The 20,004-nt window shown below is 36.6% G+C and overlaps 4 protein-coding genes across 8 annotated transcripts; 3 read left to right on the top strand and 1 right to left on the bottom strand.

The window, feature by feature from the left end:
* Positions 1-59: 59 nt before the first annotated feature.
* On the top strand, positions 60-4,953 carry LOC105175464 (calmodulin-binding protein 60 C). Its single transcript, XM_088876152.1, has 8 exons — positions 60-555; positions 1,176-1,251; positions 1,437-1,495; positions 1,862-2,355; positions 2,454-2,614; positions 2,705-2,908; positions 3,371-3,608; positions 3,850-4,953. The coding sequence occupies exons 1-8, from the start codon at positions 440-442 to the stop codon at positions 4,410-4,412; spliced, it is 1,911 nt and encodes a 636-aa protein (XP_088732278.1). The 5' UTR covers positions 60-439; the 3' UTR covers positions 4,413-4,953.
* Positions 4,954-6,199: 1,246 nt separating this feature from the next.
* LOC105175463 (uncharacterized) lies at positions 6,200-9,935 on the bottom strand. 2 transcript variants are annotated; one of them, XM_011097906.3, is made up of 7 exons: positions 9,702-9,935; positions 9,424-9,494; positions 8,523-8,644; positions 7,455-7,594; positions 6,906-7,053; positions 6,658-6,817; positions 6,200-6,582 (listed from the first exon to the last, which is right to left on the bottom strand). In XM_011097906.3, the coding sequence occupies exons 2-7, from the start codon at positions 9,434-9,436 to the stop codon at positions 6,491-6,493; spliced, it is 675 nt and encodes a 224-aa protein (XP_011096208.1). In that variant the 5' UTR covers positions 9,437-9,494; positions 9,702-9,935; the 3' UTR covers positions 6,200-6,490. The 2 variants fall into 2 exon arrangements, with proteins under 2 accessions (XP_011096208.1, XP_088732279.1); XM_088876153.1 differs by lacking the exons at positions 8,523-8,644; positions 9,424-9,494; positions 9,702-9,935 and adding an exon at positions 7,873-8,502.
* A 1,674-nt stretch (positions 9,936-11,609) lies between these two features.
* On the top strand, positions 11,610-13,979 carry LOC105175462 (myosin-3). The gene is made up of 6 exons (XM_011097905.3): positions 11,610-12,173; positions 12,364-12,487; positions 12,642-12,788; positions 12,879-12,982; positions 13,100-13,300; positions 13,430-13,979. Exons 1-6 carry the CDS (start codon positions 11,874-11,876, stop codon positions 13,829-13,831), a joined length of 1,278 nt encoding a protein of 425 aa, XP_011096207.1. The 5' UTR covers positions 11,610-11,873; the 3' UTR covers positions 13,832-13,979.
* A 451-nt stretch (positions 13,980-14,430) lies between these two features.
* Positions 14,431-19,542, top strand: LOC105175460 (bifunctional riboflavin kinase/FMN phosphatase). 4 transcript variants are annotated; one of them, XM_011097902.3, is made up of 11 exons: positions 14,431-14,645; positions 16,067-16,240; positions 16,725-16,911; positions 17,629-17,759; positions 17,892-17,961; positions 18,063-18,128; positions 18,321-18,475; positions 18,551-18,646; positions 18,816-18,967; positions 19,056-19,139; positions 19,220-19,542. In XM_011097902.3, exons 2-11 carry the CDS (start codon positions 16,165-16,167, stop codon positions 19,361-19,363), a joined length of 1,161 nt encoding a protein of 386 aa, XP_011096204.1. In that variant the 5' UTR covers positions 14,431-14,645; positions 16,067-16,164; the 3' UTR covers positions 19,364-19,542. The 4 variants fall into 4 exon arrangements, with proteins under 4 accessions (XP_011096204.1, XP_011096206.1, XP_011096205.1 ...); XM_011097904.3 differs by lacking the exon at positions 14,431-14,645 and adding an exon at positions 14,681-14,838; XM_011097903.3 differs by lacking the exon at positions 14,431-14,645 and adding an exon at positions 14,699-14,953.
* The last annotated feature ends 462 nt before the right edge of the window (positions 19,543-20,004 follow it).

The raw sequence follows: 20,004 nt of genomic DNA, 5'->3' as shown, positions 1-20,004 counted from the left end.
ATTATATATATTACTTGAATCGAGTATTACTTAAAAAGTTAGCAATTGGGTAAAGCAGAGATGTAGTGCATCCACAGGCAAGTGGGAGTAGTGGCAATAGTGCAGACGTCCGCCATCAGAATAGAAAAGTTGAAAAGCAGCGCGAATTTTCGGCGATGCTCGTATCGAAACTTCGTAGAAACCTCTCACCTCTTTCGCGGCGCGTTCAATTTTTCCCGCTTTTCATTTTCTCTTTCCGCTCCTTTTTATTCTCCTTTTTCACTGTCCAACTCGGAATCTTCCCATGTTCGCCAAAATTTTACTTAGATACAGTTAGCGGTTGCGATATTTTTTCAGGATCAGATCAGATCAGATCTAAACAAGGAAATATTATTTTTCTTTTTACGCTGAATTAATTAATATTTCTGGAGGAGTAGAATTTAGAGAAAGAGATAGAAAGATGCACACTGGATATGTGGAAAGATCAAACGGTATGGCAGCGAGAGAAAAACGGAGTTTGGATCCGAGCAGTAGCCAGGAAGCTCAGCCTGATAGGAAGCGCCCTGCTCTTGCTAGGTAATTTACTGTGCTACACGCTAGCATACGCGCGCTCACACATGCTTAGGGATAAACTATGATTTGTGTATTCATGTGTATAGATGATTTTTGGATAATTAGGAGCTCATGTACACATACAATGACCCGAAAGTAGTTGAGAAAAATTTTGGTTGGATTTAAGTGAAAAGGTGAAAGATCAGCGAAGTTGACTTTTTAAGTGGTTTGCCAGCACCTAATTCAATTGGTTGTTCGTATGTTCCCTGTATTATATCTTGCTCACTACTTGTGCTAAGATTTGATAAACTGAAACGATTTTTGTTGGATATCCGATGGTGGTACTGCTAGAGTATGATGCTTATTTGTAACATAAACGGCTTAGCGGCCAAATTGAGGAAGGTTAGTCCATGTGTGCGTTTTTTGTGAATACTTGAAATGTTTCATAGATGTTGTTGCAAGACTTCCCATTATGTCTGTCAATTGTTTAGTGCACTAGTCTAACATTGTCTCATATAGGCGTAGTCAATGTGCACTATTACGCACCATTCAAGTTATCTTATCTTTAGAAGTGATCTGATAGTTTGTCACATTTTCAAGGTTTGGTGAGGCATTTTCTAATGTAGGGTTCATGGTTTGTGCAGCGTTATCGTTGAGGCTCTAAAGGTGGACAGTCTACAGAAACTTTGCTCATCTTTGGAACCAATTCTCCGCAGAGTTGTAAGATTGTAGTCTTTTTGAGAAATCTATCATGCAAAAAATTATTTAAAATACTGTTTTTTTTATAATCTTCAGTTGCTCTGTAGATTGTATTATACATTTCTTGTCATCTTATGTTCCAGATGATAATCTGATGCATGGTCATGGTTTGTGATTTCTAACCCTAATGACTTTCTGATTACCAGGTCAGTGAAGAAGTAGAGCGTGCCTTGGCAAAGTTGGGGCCTGCCAAACTAAATGGAAGGTAGGACTTAACCAATTTTTAACTAATTTCATAAATTCGAGTTATCCTTTATTATAATTGGTGCTGTTTTGATAATGTTTCAAAGCAGTACCATGTTTGTATTCCTTCTGTTACATTATTCCTTGATTTTGCTACATCTGCTTATGTGACAAATATTTCAATTTTCCATGAACTTAGTATATCCAAGATTTCCCCCATTTTGTCTCTTTTGATCATATTTTAGTATTTGTGTTTCATGGTCTATCTTTTGACATCTGAAATATCCTTGCCTGCAAGAACACTGTGCTTTGTTGCTTGTTGATGGATGCCAAACCTTTTGTTTTAGGCCGCCCCCGCACCTTGTTAATCTCTACCATAAACATGCAGGGTTTCTCCAAAAAGAATTGAGGGTCCTGATGGAAGAAATTTGCAGCTTCAATTCAGGTCCAAGCTGTCACTACCTCTATTTACTGGTGGAAAAGTGGAGGGAGAACAGGGTGCCGCAATTCATATTGTGTTAATTGATGCAAATACAGGCCATGTCGTAACATCAGGTCCAGAGTCCTCAGTTAAACTAGATATTGTGGTGCTTGAAGGTGATTTTAACAATGAGGATGATGAAGGCTGGAGTCAGGAAGAATTTGAGTCGCATATAGTAAGAGAGCGTGAGGGAAAAAGGCCACTCCTTACTGGGGATTTGCAAGTGACTTTGAAGGAAGGTGTTGGAACCCTTGGGGAACTGACATTTACTGACAACTCTAGTTGGATTAGAAGCAGAAAATTTAGACTTGGTCTAAGAGTTGCCTCAGGTAGTTGTGAGGGCTTTCGAATCCGTGAAGCAAAAACAGATGCCTTTACAGTCAAGGATCACAGAGGAGAATGTAAGCTTATATTTGTCCAAGACGCAAAAGGCAATATAATTTCTCTTACAGTACTCGGCCATTAGGTGGTAAACCTGTGCTTTTATCTGATTTTGTAGTATACAAGAAACATTATCCACCTGCACTTAATGATGAAGTTTGGAGACTGGAAAAGATTGGGAAAGATGGATCGTTCCATAAGAGGCTTAATAAAGCTGGAATATACACAGTCGAAGACTTCCTGCGACTTGTAGTGAGAGATCCACAAAAACTTCGACATGTGAGATAATAACTTGATCTGCTGTCAAATTCATTTTCTTAATCTACTTATTCCTGCATGCTCATAATGAATTTTTACTAATTATTTCAGATATTGGGAAGTGGAATGTCGAATAAGATGTGGGAGGTCCTTGTAGAGCACTCAAAGACCTGTGTCCTGAGTGGAAAACTTTACGTCTATTATCCTGATGAGCCTAGAAATGTGGGGGTCGTATTTAATGACATCTATGTATTGAGTGGTCTGATTGCTGGTGGACAATATCATTCAGTTGATTCTCTTTCCGAAAGTCACAAGGTTAGTGATAAAATAGTAGTGTCAGCGGAGCTGCAATTTAATGATCATTATTTGCAAGTTAGATAATAAACAGGATGAAAGTTTCTTAATACCAAAAATTGCTACTATCATCTTCTGTCTACCTTTTACAGATTCTCTTTCCTAAAGTCACAAGGTTAGTGATCCAATAGTAGTGTCAGTGGAGCTGCGATTTAATGATCATTATTTGCAAGTTAGATAACAAACAGGACGAAAGTTTCTTAATATAAAAAATTGCTACTATCATCTTCTGTCTACCCTTTCCATCCTTTCTGCATGAAGAAAACTCTAATACCGAAGTAAAGCTAACAACTTTGTGGATTAAATCATTATAAACAGTTATCAGATAGTAAATCGCAGGTTAAGTTTTTGATTTTGCTTTCTGTCACTTCATCCCACATTTTAGTGTTTGAACGGAAAGCTTATATTCATTTCTTATTTCAGGTCTTTGTAGACACATTGGTGAAGAAGGCATATGAAAATTGGATGCATGTCATAGAATATGACGGCAAATCTCTTCTGGGCTATGATCAAAGTAAAAGTTCAAATTCTTCCCAGAATGATCTCAGGATACACATACAAGACCAGCCAAACTCTTTTGACCAGCTCAGTCTACCTAACCTCCCCATCCCATCTTCAATTCCTGCTGAACCTCCTACAAACCCAGGATTGACCATTGGAGGTAATCGATCACACTATTGGATAGACAAATTGAATTAATTCTGAATTTCATATAGTATTGTGACTTTTCTTTCTGATAGAATATGGATTTTGAGGGTCTCTTTCTCTACTCATTTTCTTTCTAAATATTCTTCTTCTGGGTGCATGCGCTTTTTTGGGGCTGGTTTGGGTAGGTGTGCTGTACTGAGTTTTGCTTGTGTATGACTGCCGCTAACTATGAAATTTGCTTAAATTGTTACTAGGTTATAATGACAATATTGTAAGTCGCTATCCTACACAACCACAGAATATGAATCTCAATGTCTCTATACAATTAGATGGTGCCTCATTTCCTCCACAAAACCAGCTGATTAATTCAGTGCAACAAGCACAGCCTTCTGGAAGTGAGAACGTGCTGGCTCTTGGTCTGCCACACTCAACAACGCTGAGCTTCCCTACTGGTGGCACATCAAATCTTACTTCATACAGGGGATTTGAGGACATTCCTGAGGATGAAATTCGTATAAGAAGTCATGAGATGCTTGAAAATGAAGACATGCAACATCTGCTTCGTGTATTTAGCATGGGTGGGCATGGACATGGTCATGGTCATGCTTCCTTTAATGTCAATGAAAATAACTATGCATACTCAGCTTACACCCCTATGACACCTTCAACCTTCGGCTTTGATGTGGACCGTACACGTCCATCTGGAAAAGCTGTTGTTGGGTGGCTTAAACTCAAAGCAGCACTAAGGTGGGGCATTTTCATCAGGAAAAGAGCTGCTGAGAGAAGAGCACAGATTGTAGAGCTGGATGACTTCTAGATCTTTATTGTTCTTCATCTTGGCTGGTCGGTTGCAGCTTGTGTGCTCAAATTGACGACAAATTGGAAACGTCTTCGGTTGGTTGCATTCATCCTTGGCTGTAGAGTGATAATGGTTTCTCTTTTTCAGAGAGATCAGAGTATGCCAAGTATAAGAGTTACTCTCTGGTGGAGCAGTGTGCAACTTTTGATCCATGGAGGGTATAGTATCTCCCAACTCAAAGGGATCTTTGCGATCCTGACTTGAATAAGCTAGAAGATGGGCAGATGCTTCTCTCAGTAAGTCTGTAAGGGTGTTGTACAACTTTAGGAAGGGCCTCGTTTTAATGTAGGAGGTGTGTTTTCTTATTTTCCTATTTATCGTCTTGGTCTGTGGAGCCGCATCTAACATCACCACAGTCCACAGTTGTGCATGTTCTCTGATAAATGTTCTTTTGTTAACTTAAAGCAAAAGTGCTGGACGCATCAGGTTGGTAACTCATAAATTTTGGCTCCTTCACCAAACAATCTTAAATAATACTTAGTGGACATATGTCAAGTCATTTTGGTTTTTGCATTTGATTTGATATTTCTTGATTCTTACCTTCCGTATCTGAAACTTCCTGCGACTATCAGAATTATTGTCTTGTCTTGTTCGGAAAGAAGTCAAATCCGCATACTGATAGGTCATTCTTTAACCTGCATGCTACCTTTAATTTAAAAGATAATTATAAATTTAAGTATTTATTTATATAAAAATCTCAATATCATAAAATAAAAAAATTTATAAACAAACACATCTAAGCTTGATATGTGCTTAATTTGGGTCTCAACTTGGCTGATTCATGAATTGGGTTTGAATTCAAAAATAAATTCAATTAAGGCTCAAGACCATCTCAAAATTAATCATGAACGGTAGCGGGTCAATTATGAGCTGAGTTTTACAGATTGATCCATGTTGATCCTGAGCCAACCCAGTCCAGTGTGCACCTTGAGATCAACCCAACAGTTTGAATTCAAATTTAACCTCCGTGTGTGCGGAAAAAAAAAAAGAAACAAAAAAGCATCTAGCTTATTTTAATTGACAATCTATTTTATGAAGGGTCAACCCCTCTGTCAAAGAATGATTTGCTCTTTGGACCGTTTATGATGCTCACGAGGATCCGAAAAAGAATTAGAAAAACGAAAGAGAAGAATAAAGAGGAAAATTGATTTTCTCTGGAACATTACTAATAATGTAGTTATACCCCGTAATTTCAAGTTAGACGAGTTGGAGATTATAATTGACGCAAATTATATCATTAGTTCTCACTTTATATTAAAACCTATGGCACCAAACGTATGGGAAAAACAATACGCTCATATTCAGAACAAAAGTTAGATATAAGTCCGCCTGAACAATTTCAGTTCCAGGATTTTCACTTCCTCTAATATAGCCTTAAAAATGAGACATACCTGATTAGAGATGGATTGAGATAGGACTCGGAGGAAAGCCAGAGACGATTGAAGTTGAGATTGACTTGGCTTCCTCCCTTGGAAACAACACGAAGGAGAACCACGCATCAGAGTGCTAAATACCCACAGGTGAAAGAAATCATGTTAGTCGGCCCTTTTCTTGTCTTTGTTAGAAACGCTTCTGGAAATATGATTGTCTGCTGAGGCATTATAATGGAAACACTGAAAAGTTCAACTATGCTTGAATGTGATTGCCGGTGACTGTACTGAATATTTTTTTTCCTGTTGGAGACACAGTTCGATATCTTGAAAGTTTAACATGTATCTGGCTGCACTCTCCAGGTATGGTGAGGGTTCTAGCCAAAATAATGAACTACTTGTACTCCATCTGATGATCCACAAATATGAGGTACCGATAAGCTCAAAGGCAAAAAAGAATAATGTAAACTCTGACCAGTGAGAAACACAGAACAATCGCCGAAAAAGAAGAATGTTCTTATGAAAAGACAATATTACACATTCCATCCCCCAATTAAGGAGAGAAAACAAGCTGGCAGAATTCTCTTCGTATTTGCTGACTCTTCAAGAGTGTGTAGTATTCAGAATGGTATATAACACATGCCGAGATGGAAATCATGCCTCTGCTCACATGAAATCATATTCATCAAAATCATCGTATGTATCAGCAACCACGTCGTCGTCTGGCTTGCCAACATGCAGTTGTTTTTTCTTTCCAACTGTGGACAAGACAACACTTCTCACAAAACTTGCTTCGGATCAGCATAGAAGATTAAAATTGAGAGTTGTAATACCTGTCTTCTTCTTGCCAGCATTAGCTTCTTTTTCTGCCTTTATCTTTTCATTTGCAATTGCAGTAACAGAAGAGGCTACTTCTTTAGCATCTGCACCTTTCAAAGACGTCAATGATAATCTCATTACAGCCTTCAGTAACCCAATATAGTGATAGCTTTTCTGTAGAAGAGGAAATAGTCAGGTTACAGGTCCACACGACAGATAATTGCATGAAAATAGCACAAAGGAAGCCACCAATATCACAAACCTCATATGGCCGAAGTTTATGAGAAACAAGTTCTGCATATTCTGCAAAGTCGCTTTCCGTTTTGGGAATAAAATTATCAAGAGTCTTTTCATCACCCTTCTTGGCAAACAATTCTGCAGTAGATTTATAATCAGCTTCTTCAACAAGCCTGCAGAAACACAGATGGCCAGTTTTCAGCAGTGGATGTATTAAAAGATCACTGTGAGGATATATGTTTGGAAAATGCATATGTTTCAGTAACAATGAAGTTAAAAGTTAAAAACCAAAAGGTATCACAAGATTTGGTAGATTGGTGAAAGAAAATGGGAGTCTTCAGGGTGATCTTTTCCAGATTGAAACAAATCCTGCACAGGTCAGGGATGTAAAGCACCCAACCCCAATGACAGGCAAGTAAAAGAAAACTGTGGTAATTGAACCACCTACATACTTTGTTCAACTTTAACATTCTGCAGCCTCAGAGCACAGATACTTCGGACAATAAACAAGCATAAGAATTAAAAGAGGCCCGCACTCGTCAACATACAGCATCCGAGAATACCAAAAACCTACCTCTGCTGGCGAAGTTTTTCTTCTATAGGATCTAAAGGTGCCTCTTTCGACGCTTCAACAGCTTTCCCTTTCTTTTCACCTGATTTTCCTCCAGCCTTCTTAGGGCCCTTTTCAGGTGGCAGCGGCTCAGGTTTAGGTGCCTGAAGACATCATTTGGAGAAAAATCCAATTAAGAAGAAACATATTAAGTATGCCCAAAATGATTAATCACACATAGAGGGTTTGCACTTCACATACCCTCTCAAACAGGAAATAAAGAAGTTAGTAGCAAATGTAAACGAAACAAAACAAACTGAAGAATGTTGAGTAGTTTCTGATCAAGCAAACAAGGAAACTTCTCCACAACTTTACAATCACATTGATATGGAAATACTATGTTAACTTTAAAGATCTGTGAGATCTGAGAGAGATGTCATACCATGTTCAACATTGAAATGCAAATCTTCCTCATGAACTTGTTTAGAACAGCACAATCAAGAAGTTATTATAGTAGGAAACTATCACCACTTGATTTAGGAGCATTCTCTGTTGACTTGCTCCCTGGAAAGGAGTTGATATCACTGGAACATTCCCCATAAAGTACGCCCCACACATCAGGCTAATTCATCTGCTCTTAATTATAATCTTACAGGACAACAATGATCTATACAAAGGTAAAGTGCAGCAGTATGGCATGACCCTACAGTGGGGGCAACTTTAACTATCCATATGAGTCTTTGAATTAGCAAAATGTAAAGAATCATGTAAGCAGTACACATTAAATTTTAAATGTGGGGGAAATGATATCACAGGCGCCAACTTTAACCACCCACATGACTCCTTGAACTAGAAAAAATTGTAAACGATCATGTAAGCAGTATAAGTTAATTTTTAAATGCGAGCAAAATGAGATAACAGGAGTGAGATTGGAAAACACCACCCGACGCCAAACAAGCAATGCATTTAAGTAGCAAGGTAGAAAGATTCTAACTTCAAAGAAAGACAGTATCATCAACAGCCTAAGCAACATGACCATTTAACTAAGTTCTAAGCTTGACAGGGTAACAGAACAGTACTTCAAATACATACCGGAGCAGGCTCGTCTTCATCTTCCCAGGAATCCTTCACATCATTATCATCCAAATCTTCGTCATCCCAGTTATTCTTGGGCTGTTCCTTTTTCTTGAGAAGATCTGGAATAGGCTCATCTTCTGAAATACCACACAATTGTTTAGAATCTAAAAATTTGAAAACTCAATGAGAAACCTACCTTATTGTCCCCTTGTGCCATTACTTAGGAGATGATTGTATGAAGAGAAAGTGTACAAGATTTCATTCAGTTGAAAATCTAACAAATATCTTGGATTATGCACCACAAGAAATGCCATACCAATTCAAAGGGGCAACTTTTCATTTCCTTATCACTAAAAGACACCCGCAATCACCAGGAACACAAATAACATTGGTTATTCAATGTGAAAATGCAAGCAAGAAATGCACTTTACTAAGGTTAAGGTAACCAACAGCAGCTAAGGATTTTTAATGCTCAAGTTGATTATGATTCAACTATTCTCCAATGTATCATGAAAGGATAAAAAGGTTCTATCCTTGATGAGGAAACAGTAGCAACATCAAACTTAAACCTAAGGTCCACACATTTTAAATCTTTTAAATCGAATGTTTATACAGGCAAACAATAAAAGTTGATAAAATTGATGTCATCAATAAAAGCAAGTACCAGAGTCTAACAAACCCACAGCCACCCAGTCTGAGTAAAATTTTGAGACCACGGTCAATTTCAAGTCCAATTAACAAATCAAAATCCAAAAACTTAGATATGTGCAAACTGAAAATTGACTAAAGCAACAGGTCAGTGCTGTGGACAAGATAGAAAGGTAATGAATAAAGAAAAATTGAATCACCTAGAGTAGTCTGAAACGACAACTAAACAAATGCACGGATTAAAAATTTAGTAGAGAAGAAAAAATACCCCAGTCATCCATCAAGTTTCGATTCTTCTAAACTCCTCGGAAGACTTCGAATATCGACAAGCCCCTGAAACTGGAAAACCAACAAGACTCAGTTCCCTCACACAATACAAATCAAGATGAACCCACTGGAATTACTAATGCATTGGTGAGAAAAAAATCATTAATCCAACACACAACCAGAAAAGAAAAAGAAACCCAGATTCGCAGTGAGTATCCAGAAAACGTATATAATGAAACACTGTTCATGAACTAGAGTTTGTTGAAACAAAGACGCAACCTATCAAGGGAAAGACGAGAACCCTAATCGAAATTCCTGAAATTTACTCCAATCGAGGGGCTAAAACCCTAAACAAATCCGGATAGAAGGTCCCAATGTTCGCACGGTGAGAAGGAAGAGCGAGAGAGAGAGAGAGAGAGAGAGAGAGAAAAGAGTAGAAGCTAGAGAATCCGTTCGAGTTTTTAGGGTTAATTTGTTGGTTGTTTTCGCTTTCTCTCTTTTTTCTTTCCACGAACAAGATGCGATTTATATACATGCTTTTCTCTCTCTCTCTCTCTCTCTCTCTCTAATTTTTGACAATTTTTTTTTTCAAAAATTGTATTTAAATCCCAGACGACATAGATTTTCTCTTTAATCTCATAATTTATAAATTTAACATATTTAATTTTATAAATTAAGAAATGATAGCATTTGACACTAAAATCTTATAAGATTAAATATTCTAATTCTGTAAATAAATGACTGCAAACGACTTTTATAAAAAATAAACCTCTGCTCTTTTTATTTTATTGCTCACAAAATAATGTAAAATAAAAATATACATTATAGGAAGTATATATATACTTCTTTTTAACTTTCACGAAAAAAATCAATAAAAATATTTTACATAATTTCATATTAAATAAATTTATAATCTATTAAGAAAACTAATTTATAATGAAGGTTTCAAGAATTCAAAATTTTCAATAAATTAATTATTCTGAATATAGTTTTTGTAATTTTTAAATACATTAACTCAAAAGCAATGCTATTAATAATTTATTATAACACAACGTGGCCCCCACTTGATAACTAACGAGTGCTTCTATGGCCCAACATAAAACTATCCCAACCCCAAATTCGATCCACTTATAAAACTGCTTCAAGATTTGGCCCATCTCAATCAACCGAATGGGCCTTAAGCCCATTTCCCACGTTTTCTATGTTAGGGTTTTCAGGTTCGATGGATTTAAATTTAAGGGAATAATTTTAAAAATAATTTTGTATTAAAAACAGTTCAAAGTAGATTTGAATTTATTATTAAGATAATTTTAAATTCATAAGTTAAGATGTATCCTAAATTAATTAAATTACAGGTATTATAATATTTATTTCATAATTAATAAGTTTATGAATTCTATCATAAATATTGCTCATTCAACATATGGTTAATTTCGACTTCATCTAACTCAATTCAAATTAAAATTCAATATTTTGTTGGATTAATAATTAAATTCATCCTCAACATTACTCTTTTTCTTTTAGGCATAAATAGGGTGATTAGAAGTTAAAGGTCCCTTTGCAGACTTGCACATGGGAATAAAGTGCAGAATTGTGAAGCCCAATGAAAATGATCCCCACGTGACAGCCCTTATTATTACTCTCCTTACTGAAAAATCATTCCCTTCACAGTTTTGGAACCATTTCAGGGGACAACTTTCCATCAATCCCTTCAAATTAAAATAATTCTTCCTTTTTTTATTTTTTCTTGGAAATATTTTAGATCAAAATTTCAAATTGCTTGATGATTATCTTGTTTGGGCTAATGACTATGTGGGCAGTCTGTTTCATCATTGCCCTCGCATTTCCTCCCTCAAAAGATCAATTATCAACAAGAGCCAACCAACTCATGTATTACCAAAAAATAATTTCAAATTAATTAAATTATGTGATTTTATTATTATTTTTAGGTTGTACATCAATGTATTATGAGTATATTATATTTATTATATAATTAATTTAAATATAATAAATTTAATTTAAATTAGAATTTTTGTCTAGTAGTTCAGATCCCCATAATTGCAGCAACTAAGACTAATCAATTGCAGCAACTAAGACTAATCAACCATAACGTTAGTACTCATCAATCCCCATAATTACTGCAACATTACTATAAATAATTCATATTCATATTCAGACCCTGAAACTTGAAGGTTCAGGTAAAGCAGAAACAAAGCAAAGCTGTCTTGACTGTCAAAAACACATGCAGTGTTATCCCTCCAAACTACACAGATTACCCGAAGCTCAAGTAAGCCAAAAATGAATCTGGATTCCACACCTACATGTCGCATCAGAGAGAGTTGCACTAGTTTTTGTTTCGATTTGAAGACTCTGTCATTTTATGACAGCGAAGGTTGTTGAAGCATGTTAGTTTATGATTTTAAGTAGTGTTGTGTGTTTTGTTATTTTCCAATGGTGGCTACAAATTCAATGGGGGTGACGCGTAGCTCTCTGGAGCTGATGCTGGATAAAATCCAACAGAGGGAGGCTCAGCCCAAGGATGTTCCGCCAGCGTTGCCCATCAGGCCTGCGTCGAGGGCCCGGCTGCCGCGTGCTAGGCGGCCGTTGCAACTCGACTTCGAAAGGAAGAATTCTGCAGGGGTTGGTTTTGAGAGCGCACGGACGAAGAAAGAAGATTACTCTGAATCGTTTCATCAAGAAGAGAAAGCAGAGTGTGATGGGCTTGCTGCGCATCGTGTTCAGAAGGAGGAGGTAAGCTGAAATTCTGAACTTGTATGCTTAGGTTATTTCCTTTTTGCATCAGTTGGGTAGATTTTCAGGGTGGAAGAATCCTCAGCACTCTCATCAGTTAGTGTAGTGTTTTTCTTTTATGATGGTTGCAACCAGTGATGGTCCTCTGTTCAAAGTGTTTTTGAAGCTTAGTCATTTTGGCGGTTTGTAGATTGATTTATGTGATAATTCAAAAGAAAAATCAGGAGCATCTAACATTCAGAAATGGTACCGCGGTCATAAAGTTCGATGCTACTACAAGGAGCTTAGAAGAGGAGTAATTGAACTGCAATCATGTAAGTCGTTGTAAATCTTGATTTCTCACCTTATAATCTTCATGTATAACGCTATACTGTGATTTCACTAAGACCTTCAACTATTTTCTTGCAAGTCTTTGTCCTGCTGGGGACTTAGAAATGTACTGATGATCAGTAACTTGGTTCTCTGCAGTCGTTCGTGGTGAAAATGCACGAAGGAGTTACAAGTACAGGAGCACAAGGCTTAGGGCTATTATACTAATACAGAAACACATGAGAAAGTACTTTGAACATCGAGTATTAGAAGATGAGCATGCAGCAGTCATAAGCTTGCCCTCTGGTAAATCATAATGTTCAATGCTCCCAATAAAGGGTTATTGACAGTTCAAGTCATCTGAACAACTCTGTCTTTGCTCTGCCGATGTCCTAGGTTGTCAGGATCCAAGACGTTCCAACGGAACCATGCACGAGCGGATGTTAAGAACAGACGAAGCTGGAGACAGCAAGAACCTAGGACTGGTGGCGGACCCAAAGGTTTACCCCTTCCTACTCTGCTCTAACTGGAGAAGTATTCAGGAGTTCATTACAATTGTTGATAAATACAAGTTAGTATCTCTTGTTCCTAACAAAATCCCGGTAACTGTTGATCAGGATCGGATACAGGTTCCATACGGTGTCCTCATCGATCTTCAAAAGCAAGTTTTGAGGTCAGAGGCCAAAGTCAGAGAAAAGAAAGAGGAAAATACTGCTTTGAAGTTACAACTTCAGGAAATGGAGAAGAAATGGCAGCAATATGAAGAGAGGATGAAATGCATGGAGAAGTCATGGCAAGATCAGTTCACTTATATTCAAGTGAGCTTCCGTTTCTACGTTTTTTTATCTGTCTTCGCCTTCATTCTAACATTTAGCAGAACGATAACTTTATACAGCTCCGTAAACAATTTAAGAATAAAATGATAATGTTGTCTGTTCATCATGCAGAAGTGTCTCGCTGCAGCCAAGAAGAATCCAGCTCCTGGAAGCAGACGTGCGCAATGTAATTCTATGCAACGACATTGTGACCAAAATCATGATACTAGTACTATAGTATCTGGACTTCCAAACGGGGGCAGTCTGGATTTCTCAATGAATTGTATTAGTCATCACCAAGTGGATCGACACGACTTAGCATACAGTGAGGACAGCACTGAAATTGGACCGGAGATGCAGGTTTGCAGCAAATTGCATCCTCTGGAGGAGCTCCGTAAACTGAAACGTAGATTCAAAACCTGGAAAAAGGACTACAAAAATAAGTTAAGGGAGGCACAAGCAACATTCAAAAAGCTCGGAAATTCTGAAAATGCAAGAAACCAAAAGAACTGGTGGGTGAGATTATCACATTGAGCCATTGTCTGATATTGACAAAGAGGTTAGATCAGTAGTTGAGGTTATGTGAACTATGTAGTAAATATGAATATACACTGTATAGAAATTAGTATAAAATTCTGTTTTGTGATGAATGTCATTCTTGTATTGTTTTCCGTTGTTCAAATTAACAGTCATCATAGATGTAGCTGGCGCAGAATCAGATCCAGCGTTGGGGTTTTGATTGAAAACTTTGAAGATCACAAATATTGAAGGAAGCCACTTCCCTAATGAAAGATCCTTTTGTAGACTTGGTTCGTATCAGGGCGGATTTTTTATGAATATATGTTTAATTTTGAAAATATAAGAATAAATTATATAAATAGGGATGTAAATATGAATGCGATGTCCGGTGCTCCGTCATAAAACAAAACGGTTCCATCCAGAGCTCTCGACAGTTTTTTCTTTTTGATATTGTAGAAATTCAAACGAGAATCGAGGACGTTTGGGCCCTTATCATAAAAAATATTCATGGAGTGGACTGGGCCGTCTAAATTTGCACCATGGGCCCATTTATCCAGCCCATGCCATGCCATTATAAAGTCTAGGAATTTTCCTAAAGGTCAAATTGGGCCTAACATTTTCTAAAAACCCCGACATTAATTTGAATTTGTGCTGCATAATCTGTATCCTCAACGTTTCCAGAAATCCATTGGACGGCTTCAAGAGAAGAATTCATAGTTCTGAATAAACACCACCACTTTGGACCCCTTTCCCAACTTTTTGGCTGTTTCCGAAGAAGAGAAGAGAAGAGGAGAGGCAAGTTGTGTAGAGCCGGCCTGCCCCGGGGCGGGTATGTTTTTGCTTTTCTGTAATCTTGTTTTGTGTTGTTATGTTCCGATAAGTATTTTCTCAATACAAAGTGTGGACTGTCTACAAGTTGTGCTTTATTTTTCACGCTTTCTTGTAATTATGTGAAGTGTATGTGAGTGTGTACAATCCAAGAACCCACTCATTGGGTAAAAATCAATAATTCATTGTTTTGGGTACTCATCAGAATCCACTTTTTCTTTCACTCTCTAATCTTGTTTGGTTGTTTAATTAGTTTTTTGCACTCATGACTTGTTTGCAGTGTTGATTCAGTACTAAAACCAATTACTGGTATGTTTCTTTTGTAATTCCATGATGATTTTTTGGTCGATCAGGTGGCTAATTTTATAGTTAAGTTTCAACTATTAGATTGTGGGTTGTGTTATTCAGAAAAAATTTCCTTCTTTTTCGCTCTTCTTTTGAATTTTATGATCTTTATTCAACTTTAATTGCCCTATATTGTCTGATAATTGATCAGGAAGTCTGGTAGTCTATCATGGTGAGTGAAAATATTATCAAGATCCTGTTGTACTTCAAGATTTTGTTCTTGATTGAAATTGGCCACCAGACATGTCAACACCTTATCGTTTGTTTCTCAGCCTGCTCTTTGTAAACTCTAATACTGTCAAAGTGATCTCCCTCACCCTTTTCCTAGTGGTTTCTTTCTTGGGGGATCTGCGTGCCAGCTTTTCTCCTTTTAGGGAGGAATTGCACCAGGAATATCACTTTTTGTGGTCACATTGTAGAAGAAGTTTGAGTATAACTTGATAGAAGATAAAACCCTAGAAGTTAGAAGGCTGCTGGTTTTGAGTTATATATTTGGAGCCGGTATAACTTATTGCTTTTCTCATCGAGAGATGGTAAAGTGTTCATCTGTTTAATTCTTTGTTCCTTTGAACATTCACATGGTACTAAGATGTGATTGGAATTCTATTATTCATTTTTATCTTCTCTTGTCGTTTAACGCTACGGAATTTGCAGCATTATGTGAAAATGAAGTATTACATGGAACTAACTTGGATATTGCATGTAATCAAGGCACTTTCTACCCTAAATTGATGGATATGAAAAGAAGAATCTGTGGTGTTTCTGTTTTTTCCCTTCTCTTCCTTGAGAGGAACATGATTTTCAATTTGTAAAATCAAACTTTGGAGTAAACTTCTGTTCTATAATTATGACCACTGTGGTTTGTATGGTTCGTCCTGGATTATTTCATTACCTCTATGTCACTTGCATTACACAATGGATATTTGATTTGCCAATTTTGTTGCTGTTGTTGATTATGTTTTTCCGCTCTCTATTGCATATAATATACTCCGCTCTGAGTTAATTATGTTTCTTGAATCAAATCCATACACTATCACGAATGCCTTTTTAATGTGTCATAGAACATTACCAATGTAGGACAAAGTTGGTGGCAGTGCTTTCCTTACGACTTGTAGTTACAAGAGATATACCACCTGCGACTGATGGAATCATAAACTTTGCTTTACATTCGGAACATGTCAATGGCAAAACCTTTCAGGAAGCTTGTGTCATGTGTCATACTTGATCTGGATGGAACGCTTCTTAACACAGGTGGACTTTAGCTGGCTGTTGAATTCATGTGAATGGCAGAGAAAGGATTTCACTCAAAATTTTGGCATGTCTATGACTCTCTCTGCAATGACATGAAGATAGTCTTGTACATCTCAATATGATATTTTACATATTGCATTCAACTTCATGAAGATAGTCTTGTACATCTCAATATGATATTTTACATATTGAATTCGACTTCATGAACGAATGTAGAGAATGACTGCATTTGTTTATCTGCTTTTGTCAGATCCAAATATTAAATGTGCTGTTTGTCATCTTGATTTCTGCCCCTTTTCCATTGCATGCTTCTTTTATCAATATTTGTTTATATTAATTTGTTAACTAACTATTCAACAGGCAATATGTGCTTTATATTTGAGTTCTAGTGTTGAAAAATTTTCATCCAGTGTTTGTATTGAACATTTTAATTGTTTGCACGTGTTTTTTCTTCCAACTGTGCTTTACAATTTGTTTATGTCAGATGGCATTGTGAGCGATGTTCTGAGTGTTTTCCTGGTTAAGTATGGAAAGCAATGGAATGGAAAAGCCACTCAGAAAATTGTAGGAAGGACACCCTATGAAGCTGCCGCTGTCATTGTTGAAGATTATGGACTTCCCATATCTACAGATGAACTTCTATCAGAAATTACACCAATATTCTCTGAGAAGTAATAGTACTTGTATCTTAGTTTCTGTCTTCATTATATATTGATTAATTTAGCCAATATTAAAATCGTATGTCTTGCTAGGGGTTGAATTCTTCTTGGTTGTACTAGGTCTTGCTTACAAATACTGGAGTCTAATAATTGTACCCATTATTTTGAAGTCCGAAACTTTTAGCATGATATAGCCTTCTCAATATGTTGAAGCATTTTCTTGTTTCCTTATCTAACGATGTCGGTATGTGCTGTTCATGGAATGCTTATGAGTTGAGAACTAATACCAAGTTGCTGAGATAGGGGATTTTCTTGAATACTCTCTGGTGAAAATTTTAAAACAATCTTTCATCTCTCTTTTCTGTGAAGGGAAAGATATCAAGTCGTATGTGTATATGTGACCACATTTTGCAAAAGTAAGTTTCAGGAAAGGAAACCACAACTGCATAATTGTTTAACTTACTATGTTTGCCTAGGGAGACTGTCTACTAAATTTGAAGAGTATAGGTATCAATTTTGGTTTTTTGTTGAAAATTTGGGACTCCAGAAAGTTTTATGTACTAGATTTGCATTAGTTGAAGAAGTATACACCATGTTTCGAGTGAGCTGTTTTTCTTGAAACGATTTGTTTTTTCTCATGGTAAGGACTTCAAAGAAGAGTATGCCTGACTGTCTTCTGAGGTTGCTTCATCATCGTTTCACTGATTATTTCTCTAACTTTTATGGCAGATGGTGCAACATCAAAGCTCAACCGGGTGCCAGCAGGTTAATCAACCATTTAAGGTTTCATGGTGTCCCAATGGCCTTGGCTTCAAATTCCTCAAAGGAAAATATTGAGACAAAAATATCTTATCATCAGGGTACTTATATTTGAAATCTCAGCTAAATTATTGCATTCTACCTATGCAAGGTTATTTTTCTATGATTACGTAACAGTATGGTTTTTGTTTGCATCACCTATGTGATCTCATTGACCAGAAATTTACTTGCAGGGTGGAAAGAATCGTTCTCTTATATTATAGGTGGTGATCAAGTAACCAGCCCAAAGCCATCTCCTGAGATGTACGATGGAATACGATAACTTGACCTTGTCTTCATGTTTGCGTCTGTCATAAAAGAATTGAATTAATGCTTATTATGATTGGGTTTTGTCATTCTTGAAGATATCTTGAAGCTGCTAAGGGGCTTAAGGTAGATCCTTCCAGCTGTCTTGTTATTGAAGATTCACTGTAAGTGTCATGAAGCATTGAGGATGAGCCATCCAGAATTTTCTTCAATTATGAGTTTCTTTGCTTTTCTACTTATTTAAATATCAGATGTTTTCCTTTCTCATTGAAATCTTTGTGTAACTATGGATGCCCACAGCCAATATGATTATTACTACTGCAAATTCTTATGTGAGGATTGCATATTATATGTAGGCCAGGTGTTACTGCTGGTAAGGCAGCTGGTATGGAAGTGGTTGCCGTCCCATCCCTTCCTAAACAAACCCACCTTTTCACCTCTGCAGACGAGGTGATTAACTCCCTACTAGATTTGCAGCCAGAAAAGTGGGGCCTACCTGCATTCAAAGACTGTGAGCCTCTTACACTAATTTGCATATTTTTAACATAGTGTATTACCCTACAAAGTTATTAAACTGCTGCTGCAGGGATAGAAGGTACATTACCAATAGAACCTTGGTACATTGGTGGTCCTGTCATCAAAGGTTTTGGCCGTGGCTCAAAGGTGCTCGGAATCCCCACAGGTTTCTCGACTTATGAATTCTCTTAAATGAAACAAACCAGGACATTCTTGTTGATTTTTATGTTGTATCATGGCTTAGGTACTTTTATAGATCAAATTACCACTGACTGCTACAAGTTGCATTTCATGTGTTGTGAATAAAGTGTTTTCTTCTTCTCCTCATCTTCCAGCTAATTTATCCACGGAGGATTACTCTGCAATCCTCTCAGAACATCCTTCAGGAGTTTATTTCGGGTGGGCTGGATTAGCAACTCGTGGTGTTTATAAAATGGTAATGAGCATCGGTTGGAATCCTTACTTCAACAACACCGAGAAGACAATTGTGAGTTATGCTCCTTAATCCTCTGCATTTCAACTTTACTTTGCCTGTTTAGCTCACGTCTCATTCTTATTCGGTGACATTACGACAGGAGCCATGGTTGCTTCACGATTTTAACGAGGACTTCTATGGCGAGGATCTGCGTCTTGCTATTGTTGGCTATATACGGCCGGAGGTACATCACAACCCTACTTTATAGTAATCATTTTTGTTTTAATTTTGTACTCAATAATTGCTTGTGGTGTTGTTTTACAGGCCAACTTTCCATCCCTTGAAAGCCTGGTAGCAAAGATCCATGAGGACGGGCAAATTGCAGAAAAAGCCCTTGAACTTCCCCAGTATTCCAAGTACAGGGACGATCCATACTTGAAAAGTTCTCCGCAGCAGCAGAGTTCCTAGTTATTTACCCGTTAATTTTTGTAAGTCGCATTTTGCGGCTCCATTAATTCCGAATGTCGTCGGATATTACGACGTGAAACATTCTATTTGGATGTAAGACATGCACCAAGATGCATTTTTTATCATATTTTTCCATGTAAGCAAAATCTTGTAATGGAATATAGGTAAATTCTAACTCATATCGGGTTTGGTCAAATAATTGGCAAGTTTAATACATTTATTGTGTAATTGTGTTTCATATTTTAAAAAAATGATCAATCTTGTCAAGTGAATCAAATTTATCATGTAATTGGTTTGGTTCGACGCCTGAAATTTTTAATTTCTCAAGTTCTAAATATTTTTTCTTCTTTTACTTTTTTTGCAATAATTTTCTTTCTTTTTTAAATATTTTTCTAAGTAATATTTAATTTTTAAAATTTAAAATTCATTGTACACAAACGAAGGTTATTTTCATATTTTTACATTTTAAATTCAATTAATTTAACTAGAAAAATTATATTTTACTTAAAATAAAGCAAAAAATATATTACAAAGTTAAAGTAGTTTAAATTTTAAAGACTAAAAATTAAGTTACGAATGAGTAAATACACAAAAATATTATTATAATTAATTTGGTATTAAATAAAATTAGTAACTATTTA

This window comes from Sesamum indicum, linkage group LG12 (assembly GCF_026168435.1).
Source record: "Sesamum indicum cultivar Baizhima isolate 11 linkage group LG12, ASM2616843v1, whole genome shotgun sequence".
Taxonomy (NCBI): domain Eukaryota; kingdom Viridiplantae; phylum Streptophyta; class Magnoliopsida; order Lamiales; family Pedaliaceae; genus Sesamum; species Sesamum indicum.
Note: the sequence above shows the minus strand (reverse complement) of the source record. Positions and strands in the feature narration are given on the sequence as shown.

Coding starts and splice junctions, on each gene's coding strand:
- LOC105175464 (XM_088876152.1), top strand. CDS start 440: ATGCACACTGGATATGTGGAAAGATCAAACGGTATGGCAGCGAGAGAA. Junction 1,496..1,861: donor CCTGCCAAACTAAATGGAAG/GTAGGACTTAAC, acceptor ATAAACATGCAG/GGTTTCTCCAAAAAGAATTG. Junction 3,609..3,849: donor CCCAGGATTGACCATTGGAG/GTAATCGATCAC, acceptor AATTGTTACTAG/GTTATAATGACAATATTGTA.
- LOC105175460 (XM_020698487.2), top strand. CDS start 16,220: ATGGAACGCTTCTTAACACAGGTGGACTTTAGCTGGCTGTTGAATTCA. Junction 17,760..17,891: donor AAAAATATCTTATCATCAGG/GTACTTATATTT, acceptor ATTTACTTGCAG/GGTGGAAAGAATCGTTCTCT. Junction 19,140..19,219: donor TTGGCTATATACGGCCGGAG/GTACATCACAAC, acceptor GTTGTTTTACAG/GCCAACTTTCCATCCCTTGA.
- LOC105175462 (XM_011097905.3), top strand. CDS start 11,874: ATGGTGGCTACAAATTCAATGGGGGTGACGCGTAGCTCTCTGGAGCTG. Junction 12,488..12,641: donor AGTAATTGAACTGCAATCAT/GTAAGTCGTTGT, acceptor GGTTCTCTGCAG/TCGTTCGTGGTGAAAATGCA. Junction 12,983..13,099: donor GACTGGTGGCGGACCCAAAG/GTTTACCCCTTC, acceptor ACTGTTGATCAG/GATCGGATACAGGTTCCATA.
- LOC105175463 (XM_011097906.3), bottom strand. Junction 7,595..8,522: donor ATGAAGACGAGCCTGCTCCG/GTATGTATTTGA, acceptor TGATGTCTTCAG/GCACCTAAACCTGAGCCGCT. Junction 6,818..6,905: donor ATAAACTTCGGCCATATGAG/GTTTGTGATATT, acceptor CCTCTTCTACAG/AAAAGCTATCACTATATTGG.